The sequence below is a fragment of the Rissa tridactyla genome, chromosome 3, assembly GCF_028500815.1.
Source record: "Rissa tridactyla isolate bRisTri1 chromosome 3, bRisTri1.patW.cur.20221130, whole genome shotgun sequence".
NCBI lineage: Eukaryota > Metazoa > Chordata > Aves > Charadriiformes > Laridae > Rissa > Rissa tridactyla.
Window position 1 is genome coordinate 16776216 of NC_071468.1, and position 15671 is coordinate 16791886.

Genomic DNA, 15671 nt, shown 5'->3' on the forward strand with positions numbered 1-15671 from the left:
TCCTTTTTTCCTGGACTGTTTTCGGTAAGAGTACAGCAGCCTTTCCAACTGTTATATTTTTTTTTTTTTAACATTTTTTTGAGCTGCTCTGTGTTTTTAATGTTGCAGGAGTCCAGGAGAAAATGGGGATAATGAACAAAGGAGTGATTTATGGACTCTGGGATTATGAGGCTCAGAATGACGATGAGCTCTCAATGAAAGAGGGAGACTGCATGACAATCCTGCGCCGGGAAGATGAAGATGAAATTGAGTGGTGGTGGGCACGGCTGAATGACAAGGAAGGCTACGTTCCCCGCAACCTGCTAGGGGTGAGTCCTTGATCTTTCCAAAGTCAAAAAAAAAACCCCAAAAAACCCAGCCCACTATGTGGAGTATAGGCAGCATTATTCTCATGCGTCTAGGTCAGGTGCCATTCCAAAAGTCAAGAGGAAGGAGTTGACATTCTCTATTTATTCATTTGGGGAGTTGAATACCTTGTCAGAGTGGTTTAACACCCTCTGTTTAGATACGTAACACAGATTATACTAATGGCTGCATAAAAGAACATGTATCACCACCCTGCTGTACGCGGCAGGTTCTAATACTAACCTTGTCTCACCCTCTTCGAGGGGAAAAAAAAAAAAAGCTTTTATCTGAATATGACGTGTGCATAAGGTTTTGTTGAGCATATGAAGAGAACTGGGTTTCCCCTCTTCTAGAGCGTGATACACCGGCACAAAGGGCCTTAAGAACTGAAACTTGTATGAAGAATGAGTCACAAGTCCTTCCCTGCCCAGGTGTATACAGCGCACCTTGTGACCTGAGATGGTTTCACAGGGAGTTTTAAGACAAACACTACAAAATTCTATGGTCATCTTTTTTTCTAGTGTTGAAAAAGAGATCATGTTGCCAAATAAAGGCAGATCTTTGTTTTCTCCTATGCTCTTTCAGTAATATCTAACCACACGTCAAAGGCCTTAAATTAATGGCCTCCCCTAACCATCTTTGTACTACCTCTTTTATTAAAAGCGGCTGTGTACAAATAGATATTTTCAATTATGTCCCCATATTTCTCCTCATGGCTGAGTTGCTAGAAAACTATAGCAGATGGACACGTATAAAAATTCCATTAAGCTTTTTTCTGCATATCCAGTTTCCCTGCTGCTGGAGATAAGAGCTTCTGCCAATGCTAAAGATTAACTGGTGTGAATTTTAGCTGATTGATGTATGATGCTTGAAAGAGGGTGAACCTCCTTCCTCATGTAGATAATCCTTACTCTTAAACTGGTTAGATTTTGCAGAGCGACTATATCTAATGCAAAATCAGTTTTCATTTCTGTATTGCTTTCAGGTCAGGCATACCCACAATGTACTGTAAAATTCTCCCTAGCATAGTACTTCTGCTCAGGTTTTTCCCTTCCAAATGTAAGCATTTTTGGACTGAGAGCAGCCATCAGCCCTGCACAACAAGGTCAAGAAAGGTCAGAAATGGCAGCTTTTTATTTTTTTCCTGCCCCAGGGTGAATTGGGCAGGTGCTACTTCATAAGCTTGTGCCCTCGGCCTGAGCGCAGGTGTGTGAGAACACCAGGAGCATCTGTGCTCCTGTACTAAAAAGCACAAGGCAACACAGCTTAGACTGGGGGTCACGACTCAACCTTCAAACAGAACACAATCCAAACAGAACCTTTGGGGACAACTACCCAGGCCCAGTATTCACTGTTCACTCTTGTGCACGTTCAGTTGTGCTGGTACTGCTAGCCAAGGATTCCGTGGTTATAATCAAAAGCAATTACTGGACTCTTAATATAGCAGCTGAAATGTAGGCTGAGATATTCAGCACAGAGGGAAATGTTTGGTAGTTTGATACAGTCTTATATTAATTTATCACAGCTGCTTTATCCTTTTGCAGTTAGGTGCACTGAATAAAAACAAGGATGACATTATCTGCATCAGTACTCTGCCCTTCTGACTCACTAACTCCCTAAGCTGTGGGAGAGCTCTTAAAACTGAATGCAAATAAGATAATACTGTCAAAATACTGATTTCTTCATACCAAACAAAATCTTTTGAACACTATCAGGTGTTATGCTACTGTGACTGACTGACTGAATCTCTGCTAGTGGTGAAGTCACAGCAGGCTGAGACAAACCTTTGGGTGAAGTTGTTGGTCTTTTCTTAATCATTAGCTGACCACGAAAAAGAAGAAAGCTACAGTTTGGCTGAAGAGAGCAGCTTTAAGGAAAACATTAGCTGAAAAAACCCAGGATGTAATGTAGGCATGCATGGCCGTTTACAGCATGGAGGTTTCATCTTTCCTAATTGTATGACGTGTATGCTTCTATTTTTATATGCCAGTAGCCATGCTTTGCAAGTGGAAGTAAAAATACTGGCATATTTTTATATGCCAGTAGCCATGCTTTGCAAGTGGAAGCCAAGAACTTCCCAAGCGCCTCAGTGCTGCTGCACGTTGTGGCAAGCTGCGTCCCATCAATCGTCACCCTTCAACCGAGGCAGTCTCTGTGCCTCTCTGTGCACCGCCGCAATGTGTCACTAGCACACAGCTCAAGGGCCAGGGGGTGGCAGCTACTGATTTACCACTGGGCAGTTAAATTCACTTAACTGGCCACCCACTATCTAAAGCACAGCTCCTACTCTTCTGTGGCCCTTATTCAGCCAGATGTTTCCAGCTTGCTCAAAGCTATAGATCTGTAAAGGCTGATAGGCATTGAGAGCGAGAAAGCAAAAGAGACTTTAATACCTCTCTATTTCTGTTATAAAACAGGGGAAAACCACACAGTTCACTAAGAACAAAAGTCTTTTTGACTTACAAAGCCAAATCTGGGTAGAGCTGGAGGTACTGAATTACGTGCTTTACAGTGCCTTCCTCTTGTCCTGTCATGGTTAGTAGTTTTTAAACTTGCCTAAGAATGCTAAATTTGTATCTGTTAGTGTTCTGGGTGTTTTTTATAACCATATTTTTGCTACTAGACATTACATTAGAATTGTAGCACCAAAGAGGGGTTTTTCTTTCTTTCTTTTTCCTTTAAAAAACCTAACCTTTTAAAGCACTAAAATTTTAAATCTCATTTCTATTTTACCCTCAGCTGTATCCAAGGATTAAACCTAGACAAAGAAGCTTGGCATGAAATAGTACAGAAGCCAGATTCTTGAAGTACTAATCATGGATGACTTACAAAAAAAAAATTCATTTTGTGTTGGTTCCAATATCATGAGACTTATTTCAATGACAATGTAATTTGAAAGCTATGAAGAATGTGCTTTGAAAACAAATGAAGGATTGATGCATTAGCAAATAGATGAGGGCATTCTACAAGATGAAATAATGGTTACAAGCAAATGAAATTCTGCGCCTTTGGTCCAAGCGAGCCATTACGTTCAAGTACCCACTCTGATTTCTTCAAACATGGCAGAAAAGAATTTCACATCTTTCTGCCTTAAAGCCAAGGACCTTTTCAATTTACCATTGAAGGAATCATCATGAAACGGCTAATTTGGCTCTATCCAAATTTATCCCGAGGCTTATTGCTGGAAACAGAACACTTGTTGAAGAAGCTAAACCGAACTGCATCTGAACAGTGACAACCACGTGACCAATCCATTAAGCAATAACTTTTAAAAATGCTGTAGCATCTTAGGAATTCCATGTATCCAAAATATTACGTGCTGTAACAGACAATGTAGTTTTAGATTCCTCTTTTTACAAAAAGAGCCTCATGTATTTATTGTATTTTGTACTTTGAAAACTAAGTGTAGAAACTTTCTGTAGTCCTTGACAACTTACTTGTTTTTACTTGACTGTGATACCATTAAACTTTTGTCTCCTCTTAAGCTTTAACTCTGGGTATTTTAGTGTCATGTTTTTATTAGACCATCTGAAAACGTTAGCAGGGAGACACCCTGCTGTTCTACACTATGCAAATATTCCTCTACCTTCTGTGTTAAGTTGTACCGCTCCTCCCCAGTTTGTTCAAGACAGTTTTTCTGTACTTAAAATTAAGGCAGATCTGTCAGTTGCATATAACCTTGTTAACCATAAAAGCTAAGGGACATACTTAAGAAAAAAACTTGTTACAAGTATTTTCCAAACAAAGCCTTTCCCACAGATCTATCCTTTATATCTTATCTGTTCATCAATAATCACTTGATAATGAACACTATTAAATAGAGAGGAACAAATCTTACCTTAAGGGTATTTAGGAAGTGCTTCACTCTTCAGGCTGAAGTTTTCCTACGAGGTAGGTCCTTATTGCTTTCTGAAAAGGTGCCCATAAATACAAGACCGTGTTTGTAGAAAGGAGGACGCAATTCCTCAGGTGGGTAAATTTAAGCCAGCAGCAGTGAGAACTCCTGGAAGCAGTAACCTGCTCATGTTCCCAGCCTCATGATTTCAATAGGGTTGGGTACAGGGTATATACCATCAGTCACCTTTCTTGGAAACCTTTAGTTTTTCAAGCACTGATCTTTTAAAGCATCAGATAAAGTATCAAACTATCTAGCATTTCATTAACTGACATACAACCTAGTCAACACCAGAACGCTGATTTTCTCCCCCTATAAAAAGCAACATACTCTCTTTCTGACAATGAGAGCTCTCCATATGCTCTGTGTTGATCTCTCTCTAAAAAAAAAAATAATGTCCTTAGTGGCAGAAAGAATAACAGTTTTGCAAACTTTATTTCTACTGATAAATACACTTTCTTTTATTTCAAAGGAAGATAAATAATATCCAGGAAATCAAGATTCCACCTGAGAGCATGGGCTTTCTCTTGGAAGAGTCTGGTTGTCACCACGGCCTCCTGCTAGAGGCATGGCCATGGTCAGGATGGAAAGACTTGTCTTCAGTTTGGTCAAACACGTACTTGCTACTTAAAGTCTTAAAAAAAATATTGAACCAGAACAAAGCTGGGGCTTGACAAAAAGCACACAAGAGACCCATATCTCACCTAAACACCTGCAACACCATCCCTTTTCTAGTTTCAGAGACACAGGATGGAGTGGAGCTGTCATTCAAAAAGCACTTATTAAACCAGACCATCAAGCCATCATGAGCTTTCTCCCAGAAATCATGTAAAACACCATAAATACAAAGATATTAGCAAAGCAGTATTTTCAAAAGTTGCACTGAGGATTTATATTAAATCAAAGCTTTTGTACAGAGGATATATAATAGTAGATAAAAGATCGTCAGGCCCATAAAAAATGAGGTTGCAGAGTCTTCTCTTGTTGAAGTAGAATGCTTTCCTTTGTATAACTGTGTGCAACATTTGCCATGCATAAGTTAAGGCACATTCACGTTAGAATATTACTTGTATGTTTGCTTGATTATCTTCACCTGGTCTTGCTCTTTTTGAGGTGGCTTGAGCTGATGTCAGTGGCTCAAATGACAGTAAAGCACAGCCACTACAACAAGAGAGGGAGAGGAGAATAGCCCAAGGTTAAGTTTAGTAAAAATACCGGTAAGAAGTAGACGTGTTCCCATTTCTAGCGTAAGGATGAAAGTCTATTGTTACAGAAGTAATTTTAAGATCTTTCCTGAATGATTTAAATTTATATCTTGTTTAAGTCAGAAGAGTTTTGGGATGATCTGCACATTCCTCATTTAGCTCCAGAAATAAGTTATGTTTGGGTAATAAGCAAGTTGAACATGTGTAGGAGGGTAGTTTTCTTCTAACTTAGTCCTTTCTATAGGGCAGATGTGGTCAAGACCATGAGTTGCCTCTGCACCTGCAGCTTACGCTGTTGTTGACAGAAAAGGCAGGGAAGAAGCCCACATACATGTCAGCCAAGATTCCTGCCCGTAAGGGATAAGTGGCATCAGGTTCAAGTGACCTTGTCTGTCTGTTAGAGAATGTGCTGTAGGTACATTTTAAAAAAGGGTAAGACTGCTTATAAATACACAAGCTATATAAATCCAGCATATATGTGTGTACACATAATCATCCATAATCAGTCAGAACGGAGCAGGACGGTCTCTACTGTTAACCCCCCACCCCCCCAAAAAAAGATGAAAACAAGTATTTTAGAAATAAATGAACTTACATTAACAAGGTTCAATTCTATTGTTCCAGTTTTCTCAGTATCCAGTTTTCTAAACATTTCTGTGGCAGGAGAGAGATGACAGACAAGGATGAATATAGGAACTACCTGGAAAGCCTGCCCCTTCCTCGTGCTTCAGGATCAAAAAGGAGTTTAGTCCCAGAGACTAAAATTCAACAGTGGTCTACAACCCCAAACCAGAAGGAGCCACACTAAAGCTATTGCATGCCTGTGTGCAAGAATGAGACTGAACGTTTTTAACAGTTCACTCTGTAGTGTTGACGCTATTTGTCAATCCGTAAATGTTTAGATTGATTTTTTTTTTTTGTTTTTAAATCAACATTTAGTTGTTTGCATGAAAGACTGACTGGCTCTGGTTCAGCAGCCTGGCCTAAAAGGCTGATTCCTAGCTCTAGGAGGAGTGTGCAGACCGGGTTGCCAGATTTATAGCTCAGCTTGGAAGTTGCTTTGGTTCCAGTACAGAAGTTTTCTGAATAACTTATCCCGGACTCGAAAACACAAAGCAACAGAGTCTGTCTGGTTCTTAAGCATGTACTCACTGAACAAGGTTTCCAGCCGAATCAAACACCGGACAAAGTTATCAAAGTCAATGATGAGGTCTTCATCAGCAAAACGAGCCACAATGATTTGATGTAACCGGCAGTTCAATTTGAACCCTAAAAATACAATGTCAAGGATTCAAAAAAGAAGAGGAAGGAAAAAAAAAAAAAAAAAAAAAAAGCAAAAAGCTCCAACCAACAAAAAACCTCAACCTTATACATGGCCAGAAATTCAATGGGCTACTTTTGATTAAATTCACAAATTTTAAGAGTATTTGCTCCATTTTGGAAACTCCCAACAACCCCTTCTGTTCTTGGAGGGATTTAGAGCTGTGACTAGGTCATGTATTGCTTCTGCTGCATGTTCTCCCATGCTTATACACCCATTTCCCTGAGGACACGGACAATTGCTCCAGCTCGTCCTTCCCTGGGCAACGAGGTGGCTGCCCGACTCGGCCCCCCGAGACCCGAGATGAAGCAGTGGTTTTCTGTGGGCAAACGGGTCTATATTTCCACAGAGCGCCCAAACTTTGGGACGAAAAGAAATGCTGCCTCATCTTAGGCGGTGACAGGAGGGGAAAGCGCCAGAAAGCCCAAGCGCTGACATTAAGGCATCCCCAGGAGATCAGTAAGTTAATTTGCGATGGTATGGGTCTGTGACCCCCGCCTCACTCACTGCCATAACTCAGATTTGCTTTTCAGTGGTTGCAGGAGCAAACTGACTCCTCTTTTAGCTCTCTTGTGAGCATCACCCCTTGGTCAAGCCACTTCCATTCCCTAGGTCACAGCATCCCTCTTTCACGGGCTTATCCCAAACCCCCATTTACCCAGAGAGACTCACTGCAAGATGACAGTATGCTCTTATAAGACCAGACTGTTACAGTTTGTGCTTCAAAAGCTGGTCACCAAAGAAAATAACCGCAAACCTATCACTCCTTTGAGATGCTTTTCGGGTGCCTGCGTGGCAAGACTCTGCTACACAAAGACAGGAGCCCACGCTGAGCATCTGGATTAAATGGAGGCCTTCCATCGGGTCCAGGAACACAGGATTTTTCAGCTTATAAGTGATATACAGGCGACTAGTGAGTGTCTACCAACCCTGCTTGAAACTGATACAATCCTAAAAAGAGACAGAGCGATATAAATACCTGCTGTTTCCAGCGCTCTCCTCATCTCATATGAATTCATGGTACCAGATCGATCCACGTCAATTTCCCGGTAAATTTTCTGCAGAACACAAAACCCAAAGCTAAAACTTGTCAATAATTCAGAGCACGTTTGGGCTTTCGGCAGAAGTCAAACAGTTTGAAATGCAGCCTGCACATTCCTTAGTAGCATTTGCAACGTTGGTCTGAAGAAATAGGGACTTATCCCCAAGTTTGTCTAAAATCAGCTTTGGAAAGTCTTTTTAATGCAGCAGCCAGAGTGGATAAAGACTCCAGAGAATTCCCTTGGACACCTGTGCAAAATGGCACTATCGCTACCCAAGCAAGCAGCAAGACTGACATTAAACTCGCTCTGTTAAGTGGGAAGGCTAAATGTATTTGGACACGAGTTAAAACAAACCAGAAACCCCTCAAAAGTGCACGACAGGAAGAGAGGTGGCCTCTCCTTCAGCCCTTCCCCCCGGGGCTGAAGCCATCACACCCCTGGGCTCTGAGGGGCAAAACCTGGGCGACCAAGGACAGAAATGCATCCTGAGCTCGAGCGGGAGCCCCTGCTTGGGGAAGTGTCCGAGGCAAATCAGTCTCCAGCCACCTCTACGCCTGACTGCGTGCTTGCCCAAAAAGGCTGCGTCTCACCTGGTATTTCTGAATCTTCGTCCAGAGGGTGTGGAATTCCTTCAGTCCCAGTTTACCACTCCCGTCGTTCTTCTCTGAGTTAAGGTAAGCTCTTTGGAAGGAAGGAAAAGGGCCTCCCCTCCCTGTGCTGGGTTTTACTTACGTAGGCAGTGGTGACTTAATACTTAAAAAAAATTTGCAATTAAGAGAAGGATGCAAGTCCTCTCTGAAGGATTCATCCTGTTGAATATGCAATTGTTGTCCAAGATGTCTTTTGAAATCAATAAGGTGATTGATGCATTTAAACCACAACCAGGTCACAAGATCTTTCTGCTCCTCCTTTGGCAACTCTCTCTCTTTTCAATACGTGTATAAACCAGCTGAGATTATGTGATTTTCTTCTGCATTGTTGGTTCAACACCTGCAGTTATAGCAGCATGACTCCTAAGCCTGCATTATAAACAGGAAAAGCCACAGCCAAGCCTGCCATTTGGAGAACTTAAGTTCTTGCACAAACAGCTAACAAAAGAACCTGGCATGGCTCCCAAAACCCACTACGGAGTCCCTACGGCCTGCCATATTTTACACCAAATTATAGCAGAGCATCATTCTGTTTTGGTAATTTTCCCTTTTTCTGACTATGCAATTCAACGCCCACTGTGCAAGGAAGCTGAACACAACTATTCTTAGACTTGAATCCTTCAGCCTATGCTTTTGCCGTTATTCTTAGGAGTAAAAACTCCTAAAATCCAGCATACTCTCTGGTTTCTGTATTTGTTTCCCTCATTTTCTATTTGCTAAGTCCTCCTGCCCTTACCAACTCCAACAGAGCAGTGAAGTGCCCCCAGATATGCGTGTTCAAACTCTATCAGCCAAGGCAATCCACGCCACGCTGAGAGCCAGGTGCCTTTTCCCAGCACAAACTGCACTTTGTTGCCAGCTAAACCAGAACGTCCGACAGCTGGGAAGACTTGAAAGCAGATCGTCCTGGCTGAAAACAAATCTTCCCCACTGCCTGGCAGAACTCAAGTGCCATGGTCAGCAGCAGTAGCCCCCCACCTCAGGAGTCACTAGTACATCAGGATGGACCCCCACCTGCAAAGGCAGCAGCTCACCTACTCCAGCACAGGCAGAAGAGTATCATCCAGGAACAGCCTTAAAGGATACATCTAACAGGTCAACCATTATTTTGCATGTCTCAATGCTAAAGCCATCAGATTTAATATCTTGGCCTGTAAAGAGAGAGCAAAAGACAGGATTATCATTGCACGCTGTACCACAGCGCCTTCCTACACCACCCGGGAGCTCCGTCACCAGTGTATACACCTCAGCCCTTATGTGCTTCCGTGTCATCGGCGGCTTCCTCTGCAACTGGCAAGAAATCTTTTTCATTTTACAGGGCTTTTTTGCTTCTAGGTAACACGTGCTTAGTACTCTACCATGTCTGCAATATACACCTACTCGTTACTCAATGGCCATCCGCTGCCTACTTCAAACCCTCCCCTGGCAATAGGTGTCCGACTGTGTCGCTGCCGCAGCCTGGGCCAGGTGAGTGCCGTGAGCAGCAGGGGATGCCAGCCTCCGGGAGTTATTACTGTCATCCCTAAGCCTTTGGGAATTTGCAAGTACCTAATGCAACGCTGACAGTGGAGGATGTGGTGCCTGTAGAGCTATAGTCAGGATCACAGAACCATAGAATTGCCTGGGTTGGAAGGGACCTTTCAGATCATCTAGTCCAACCACCAACCTAACTCTGACAAAAACCATCACTAAACTATATCTCTAAGCACTATGTCTACTCGTCTTTTAAAAACCTCCAGGGGTGGTGACTCAACCACTTCCCTAGGCAGCCTGTTCCAATGCTTAATAACCCTTTCAGTGTAAAAAATTTTCCGAATAATCCAGTCTAAACCTCCCTTGGTGCAACTTGAGGCCGTTTCCTCTTGTCCTATCACCTGTTACTCGGTAATCCTACAGTTCCCTCAAACACCGGATGGGAAACCATTGCCTGATGTTGCTTAGATCCCCCCCTCTGAGGTAAGCTATGACCCCTGACAACTCCTTTGCATGCGGCAGAGCGGGAGGCAATGCTCACTGAGAGGTGTGCTCAGTGGGGTCAGGACTTGCCAAGCGAGGAAGAGCTTCAGGGGGGGAGGACACACGAGCAAGAATTACAAAGCTCTTGGAGAATGGTCAGAGGATGGTCCTTGTTTTGCATGAGAGGGACGCAGCACTGCAGCAGGCAAATGGATGCTAATAAGCAGCCCTCTTTGATTTCCTGATGAAGAGACTTTGAGTGAAAGTTAGCTGTGATGTTTCCCCAAGCAAACAGCCCAGTTAGTCTGGTTTGTAGGTGTGCAACAGAAGCAAGAGGCAGACAGAAAGCTTTCCTGCCCTTACTGTCTGCCTGCAGAGACAAGGGTGGACTTTTGTGGACAACGTGGGCTTCTGACCTATGGAGGTCAGCTGTAGGTAGCTTCATGCAAGGGAAGAACATCAAATCAAGCCTGGTAACCAGCAACACACCATTGCTAACTGGCTAGTGCACACAGACATACAATGCAGTCCCGGCTACCTGGCTGAGATTTCACTTTGGAAAACAGAGACACTTATTTCTCCAAGCACTTATATCTGAAGCACTGTTTTATGAAAAGGAAAATAACGCAGAGCCAAACTCTGAATCGCTTCACAGAAAAAGCAGCCCAAAGTTTCTCCTTCTCAGAGGCACCCCAGACCATTGGCTGGGCTACTGTTTGAATCCTGAGCAGTTCAATACTAAAGTAACAGCAGTACCTTTTCTTGATTGTTATCAGGCATTAAATCAAATCCATCCATCTTCCTGTCAGCCAGTTCCCAGTAGGAGATGCTGGGATAAACAGCACCCATATGTGCCCTGCCAAAGCACACGTCCTGCGTGCACAGCCCCAGCGTTTCCGCAGCCCCCTGAAGGAACAGGGCACTTGGCTGTGGCCACACGGAGCGCCAAGCCACACTCCCACAGCCATGCTGGAAACCTGCTGGTGGACAACTGACGCCGCAGCTGGAGGAAAGTACTTACGTTTAGCCATGATTTTATTCAAGATGTTGCGGAGTTCGAAGGCAGAGATCTCTGCATCCTGCGTGAAAGAGGAAAATAAGTTTTTTTCCACTGTGAGCTGCAGACACCATCTCATAAGCAGGCTCTGACTGCTTTGGGCAAGTTGGCCAAGTTCAAACATCCCTTGGGAGTTCAGGTTTCCCTTGGATGGAAACGCAAGTGGATCACCACCACCCATTCCCAGGAGCAGAGCCCTTTGCCTGAGCCCCAGGGCAGGCGGGAGCAGCCCGGGCAGAAGGCACAGCCCAGCCCTCATCACCTCCCAGAGGGACCCACGCGCCCGCACCAAATGCTCTACCCAAAGGACAGAATTAGGGACCGGCAGAGATAAAAGCCGAGCCTGCAGTTCAAAGAGAGAGGAGATCATTTGCCAGGAGCGCTCACAAATCCGTTGTGTAAGCAGACTGGTAACTACACAGATTTTTGCATGCACAATTATGCACATGCTCAAGATCTGACTCAGCACAGGAATTACACTCCATGCTGGGCGAGGCGTCTCTCTTACCCACTCACCCATGCTAGCAGTAAGTCCTTAAAAAAAAAAAAAAACAACAAAAAAACAACAAAACAAAAAAACCCCAAAACACTCACACTTCCTGCTAGCTGTCCAAAAAGCTTTTTAAAGTTGGGTTCGATGTCATCTTCACTGATCTCGGTCTAGGAGAGAGAAATAGAGAATATGGAAAGGAGGAACTTTTCTGCCTGAGAAGGACTTAATGCATTTCCTTGCCTCTAGTAAAACACAATTTAAATGGCAAAGTTGAAGGTACAGAGTGCTATTACTTTGATTTTAATCAGTTTTATTTTCAGGGATGCCTCAAAATGCTGGTGTTGCAAGCACGGCAGGAATTAAGAACTTTAGCAATGTCTTTTACTTAAAAAAAAAAAAAAAAAAAAAAAAGCACCACACAAAAAAAACCCAACCCCCCCCACTTTTAAAAATTCTTTATTAAAAAAAAAAAAAAGAAAAATCACACCCAAATTCAGAACTTCATTGTCGCTGCTGCTACGACTGTTGGACCAGCTGCCTTCATTTAAAGACAAGAAAGCAAAATTAAGTTCTCATCTTGGGGAAGAAAAAAATATGGAAAAAAAAGAAATCACAGAGAGTTGTAGATGCATTAGGAGGTGAAACATCTCCAGCAAGACTAAGCATACGGTGAGCCACTACTTACTCATGGAAACAACATCGCATGCAAAAACACCCCTGTAGCTAAAGGGCTGCACTCTCAGATTCCTGGCAAACAGAGGGAATTTCCCATGGCCCCAGTTGCCTCTGCAGGGAGTACCTGATTCTCCTCTACCTGGGAAGCCCAAGTTCACCATTCTGGAGAAAGGACAACACGTTTCCATTTTGCTTACGATATCTCCATTTGCTGGACGTTCAACTATGGATATTGAAAGATCTGTTTCCAAAGCGGGACAACAGTTCTTGGCAACGCCTGTAGCTAAGCGCTGCCCCGCGCAGGGAACAGAGCACTCCAACCCCACTCGTTTACAGCAAAATTATCTCCATTTAAGTTAAGATATACCTCTTCAAAATTGGCCTCAATTTCATCATCTATAACCCTAGAAAGAAAGAAATCAATATTAAAACCAAAACAAGTCACTTTTCTGATGCCCTGGCTTCAAGTTTCAGTTAATGAGAGATTCTTTAAATTATGGGAATAACGATGAGCGTTCAAAGCTCAGAGGTTACTGGATTAAATCAGCCACAGACCCTGCATACCACACCTGAAAGCAGTATTTTGCCACGGCAACAAGAGTTTCAAACCACACTACAAACTGTGCAACATCCTGCAGAATCACAGACAGGATTTTGGGTCAGACATAACCCTTTGGGTCACTTAGTGCCACTGCCTACAGACCTCGGCCCAGGACCAGGCTCTCAGGCGCAAATCAAACTTATATCTAGTTTTTTTTTTTCGTTTAAAACAGCAAGAGTGAGAGACAAAGTCATTCAGACGTGCCAGAGTGGCAGAAGTGTTTCACACTGACCCCCAGCCATGGTGGGAGCATCACACCAACAGATGGTGCGTAAGCAGCGATAAGGGCCCATCAAAAGCTAGATGTGTGCCTTCGCACAACTGACATCCCAGTGTTCTGACTGCTACAGAAACACGCAACAACAGATTACAGAACAGTAGAAAGGTTTTTGCTTTTTTGAATTAGAGAACTCAACACCAAAGATCCCACGCCTCTTCCCAAGGCCTTAGCCCAGCTGCTCTTTAAGATGCGACACACGTCTCTCTTGTTTCACGGCTTCTTCACAGCTAACTGTGCGGTTTGATCCCGCTCCATTAAAGCCCATTTTAATTTTATCAAAGGTACCATTTGGTTGAGCAAGTATCTTGAATTTTTTTTGCAGCCTGATCTCAAAGGTGTGATACCAATCGCTGCGAACGGCGCGGTCCCAGACGGCCAAAAGCACAGGCACCTCCCGCGCGTGGAGAGCCCAGCCTGCGCTCACTGGGGCTTCCTCTTCTCCACAGACCAGCCTCTGCTGTGGCACCCAGCTGCCTACAGCCCAGCAACTAAAAAGGTTACGGCTGGTAATAACAAGCGTTGTTATTATTATTAATAATAATTATTATTATTTGTTACATTATACTATTTTATTATTCCATCACCATTCCTTCCTGATAAGTTTACTCAGACTTTCCTCAGTTGCACATGGGGAAACTGGGGACAAACCAGGGCTGCCGGCAGCCCATCCGCGCAGGGCAGTTGCGCATCCCCACTCCCCGCTCCCTGCGTAAGCCGATGTCCCCCAGCCCTGGGCTGCTCCATCCTTCCACACCCATGAGAGGGACCAGAGATCACCCGTGTGCCCACACCACTCTAATATGGCTACAAAAAAGCTACATACGTGGAGTTTGCATTTTTCTCGGAGAAGACTCGCAGACAGAAATCCCCATTCTTGTTGGGTTCGAAGGTCGAGGGCACGACGATATATTCTCCGGCAGGGAGCTTGAACCGGTTCAGCACTTCTCGGAGGTTGATGAAGGTGTTCGATTTTTCTCTTGCTTTGTTGGTCAGGAAAAAGTTTTTGCTCAGATGAATATTCGTCCGGCCAGAAAACTTCAGAAAAGCAAAGAAAGAAGGAAAAAAACCAACCAACCCACAGTTTGCATGTATTTGCATTTACAATTTAAAAATGTAATAGATATGACAATTGGCTATGTATGGGGGAAAAAAAAGAGAACCAAAAGAGAACAGAGAAAGTGGGGGGGTACATCCCACCACAGTACTCCTGAGCTGTGGGTACAAACAATAATTTGCGGATCATCTCAATACATCATTAGGGTCATGCTTGCGTTTTGCAGTTGGTGAACAGGTTGTGAAGACATCTGGCAAACTCTTCCACCAACCATGTTTCTTTAAAGTGAGATGGATTACAACCCATGTCCCTCTGGTCCCCAGGGCTGGTGCCACCAAGGACTGCAGCTCAGCTCTGCTGCTGAGGTCAGGCTGCATCAAGGCAGAGCGCCTGCTTATCAAGGCCCCCAAGAATAAAATAAACATTATGCCTTATAAAAACATATTTGGAGTGTCACATCTTCCAGAACAAACTCCTCTGCGTAGGGTCTTATAGGTGGGCTAGCTCAGCTCTAGAAGCAAACATCAGGAACCAGCATGGTTCAGAAACCTCCTCCTGGATTTTTAAGAATGCGAAACCTGTCAGACCCGCTGCCACGGTGGGAGATAAAATTCCATCTTTGGGGGGAAAAGTCACGGGGACTGTAGCTAGAGTCTCTGTTTTATGGAAATCCTATTTTTGAACCACTAGGGTGAGAGCTGAGGAGCTGACAAGAGTACTGCTAAGGCATTCAAAAGGTAGGTAAGAAATTTCATTAACTGGTAGCACGATTTCCTTTCCTGATGAAACCACATTTTACATAACAGCAGATGGTTTGAGCGTGGCCTCAGGAGCCGCGAGGTGCTTTGCCTCCAGCAAAGCCCTGTAATGAGGTTACCAGGCGTTTTGCTCAACCTCACTTGTTCCTCTGAGGAGCAGCAGCTCAGAGGCGTCTGCGGCCCTGCCTCCTATTGCATAGGCATCGCCTGTGCACCCCTCTCGCACCCCTGGGGCATGCTATCAGCTACCTGCAGGTAGAAACAAGAGAGAAACCAATAAAGACGGTGCTTAGGGAAATGAAAATAAACACCTCCTTGGAATATTGGTTGCATGTCAA

The 15671-nt window shown here is 43.8% G+C and overlaps 2 protein-coding genes across 7 annotated transcripts in view; one reads left to right on the top strand and one right to left on the bottom strand.

Annotated features, from left to right (window-relative positions):
- TP53BP2 (tumor protein p53 binding protein 2) overlaps nucleotides 1-3836 on the top strand; it is a 50119-nt gene extending 46283 nt beyond the window's left edge. For all 5 annotated transcript variants that reach the window (XM_054194940.1, XM_054194941.1, XM_054194943.1 and 2 more), the window contains 2 exons: nucleotides 109-308; nucleotides 3085-3836. In XM_054194940.1, the coding sequence (XP_054050915.1) occupies nucleotides 109-308; nucleotides 3085-3126 (242 nt within the window). In that variant the 3' untranslated portion in view covers nucleotides 3127-3836. The remainder of the gene's footprint in view (nucleotides 1-108; nucleotides 309-3084) is intronic.
- An 820-nt stretch (nucleotides 3837-4656) lies between these two features.
- Nucleotides 4657-15671, bottom strand: part of CAPN2 (calpain 2) — a 29545-nt gene continuing 18530 nt past the window's right edge. For both annotated transcript variants that reach the window (XM_054194947.1, XM_054194946.1), the window contains 10 exons: nucleotides 14345-14556; nucleotides 13008-13044; nucleotides 12067-12132; nucleotides 11437-11494; nucleotides 9546-9610; nucleotides 8400-8468; nucleotides 7746-7824; nucleotides 6598-6714; nucleotides 6041-6099; nucleotides 4657-5401 (listed from right to left, as the gene is read on the bottom strand). In XM_054194947.1, the coding sequence (XP_054050922.1) occupies nucleotides 5378-5401; nucleotides 6041-6099; nucleotides 6598-6714; nucleotides 7746-7824; nucleotides 8400-8468; nucleotides 9546-9610; nucleotides 11437-11494; nucleotides 12067-12132; nucleotides 13008-13044; nucleotides 14345-14556 (786 nt within the window). In that variant the 3' untranslated portion in view covers nucleotides 4657-5377. The remainder of the gene's footprint in view (nucleotides 5402-6040; nucleotides 6100-6597; nucleotides 6715-7745; nucleotides 7825-8399; nucleotides 8469-9545; nucleotides 9611-11436; nucleotides 11495-12066; nucleotides 12133-13007; nucleotides 13045-14344; nucleotides 14557-15671) is intronic.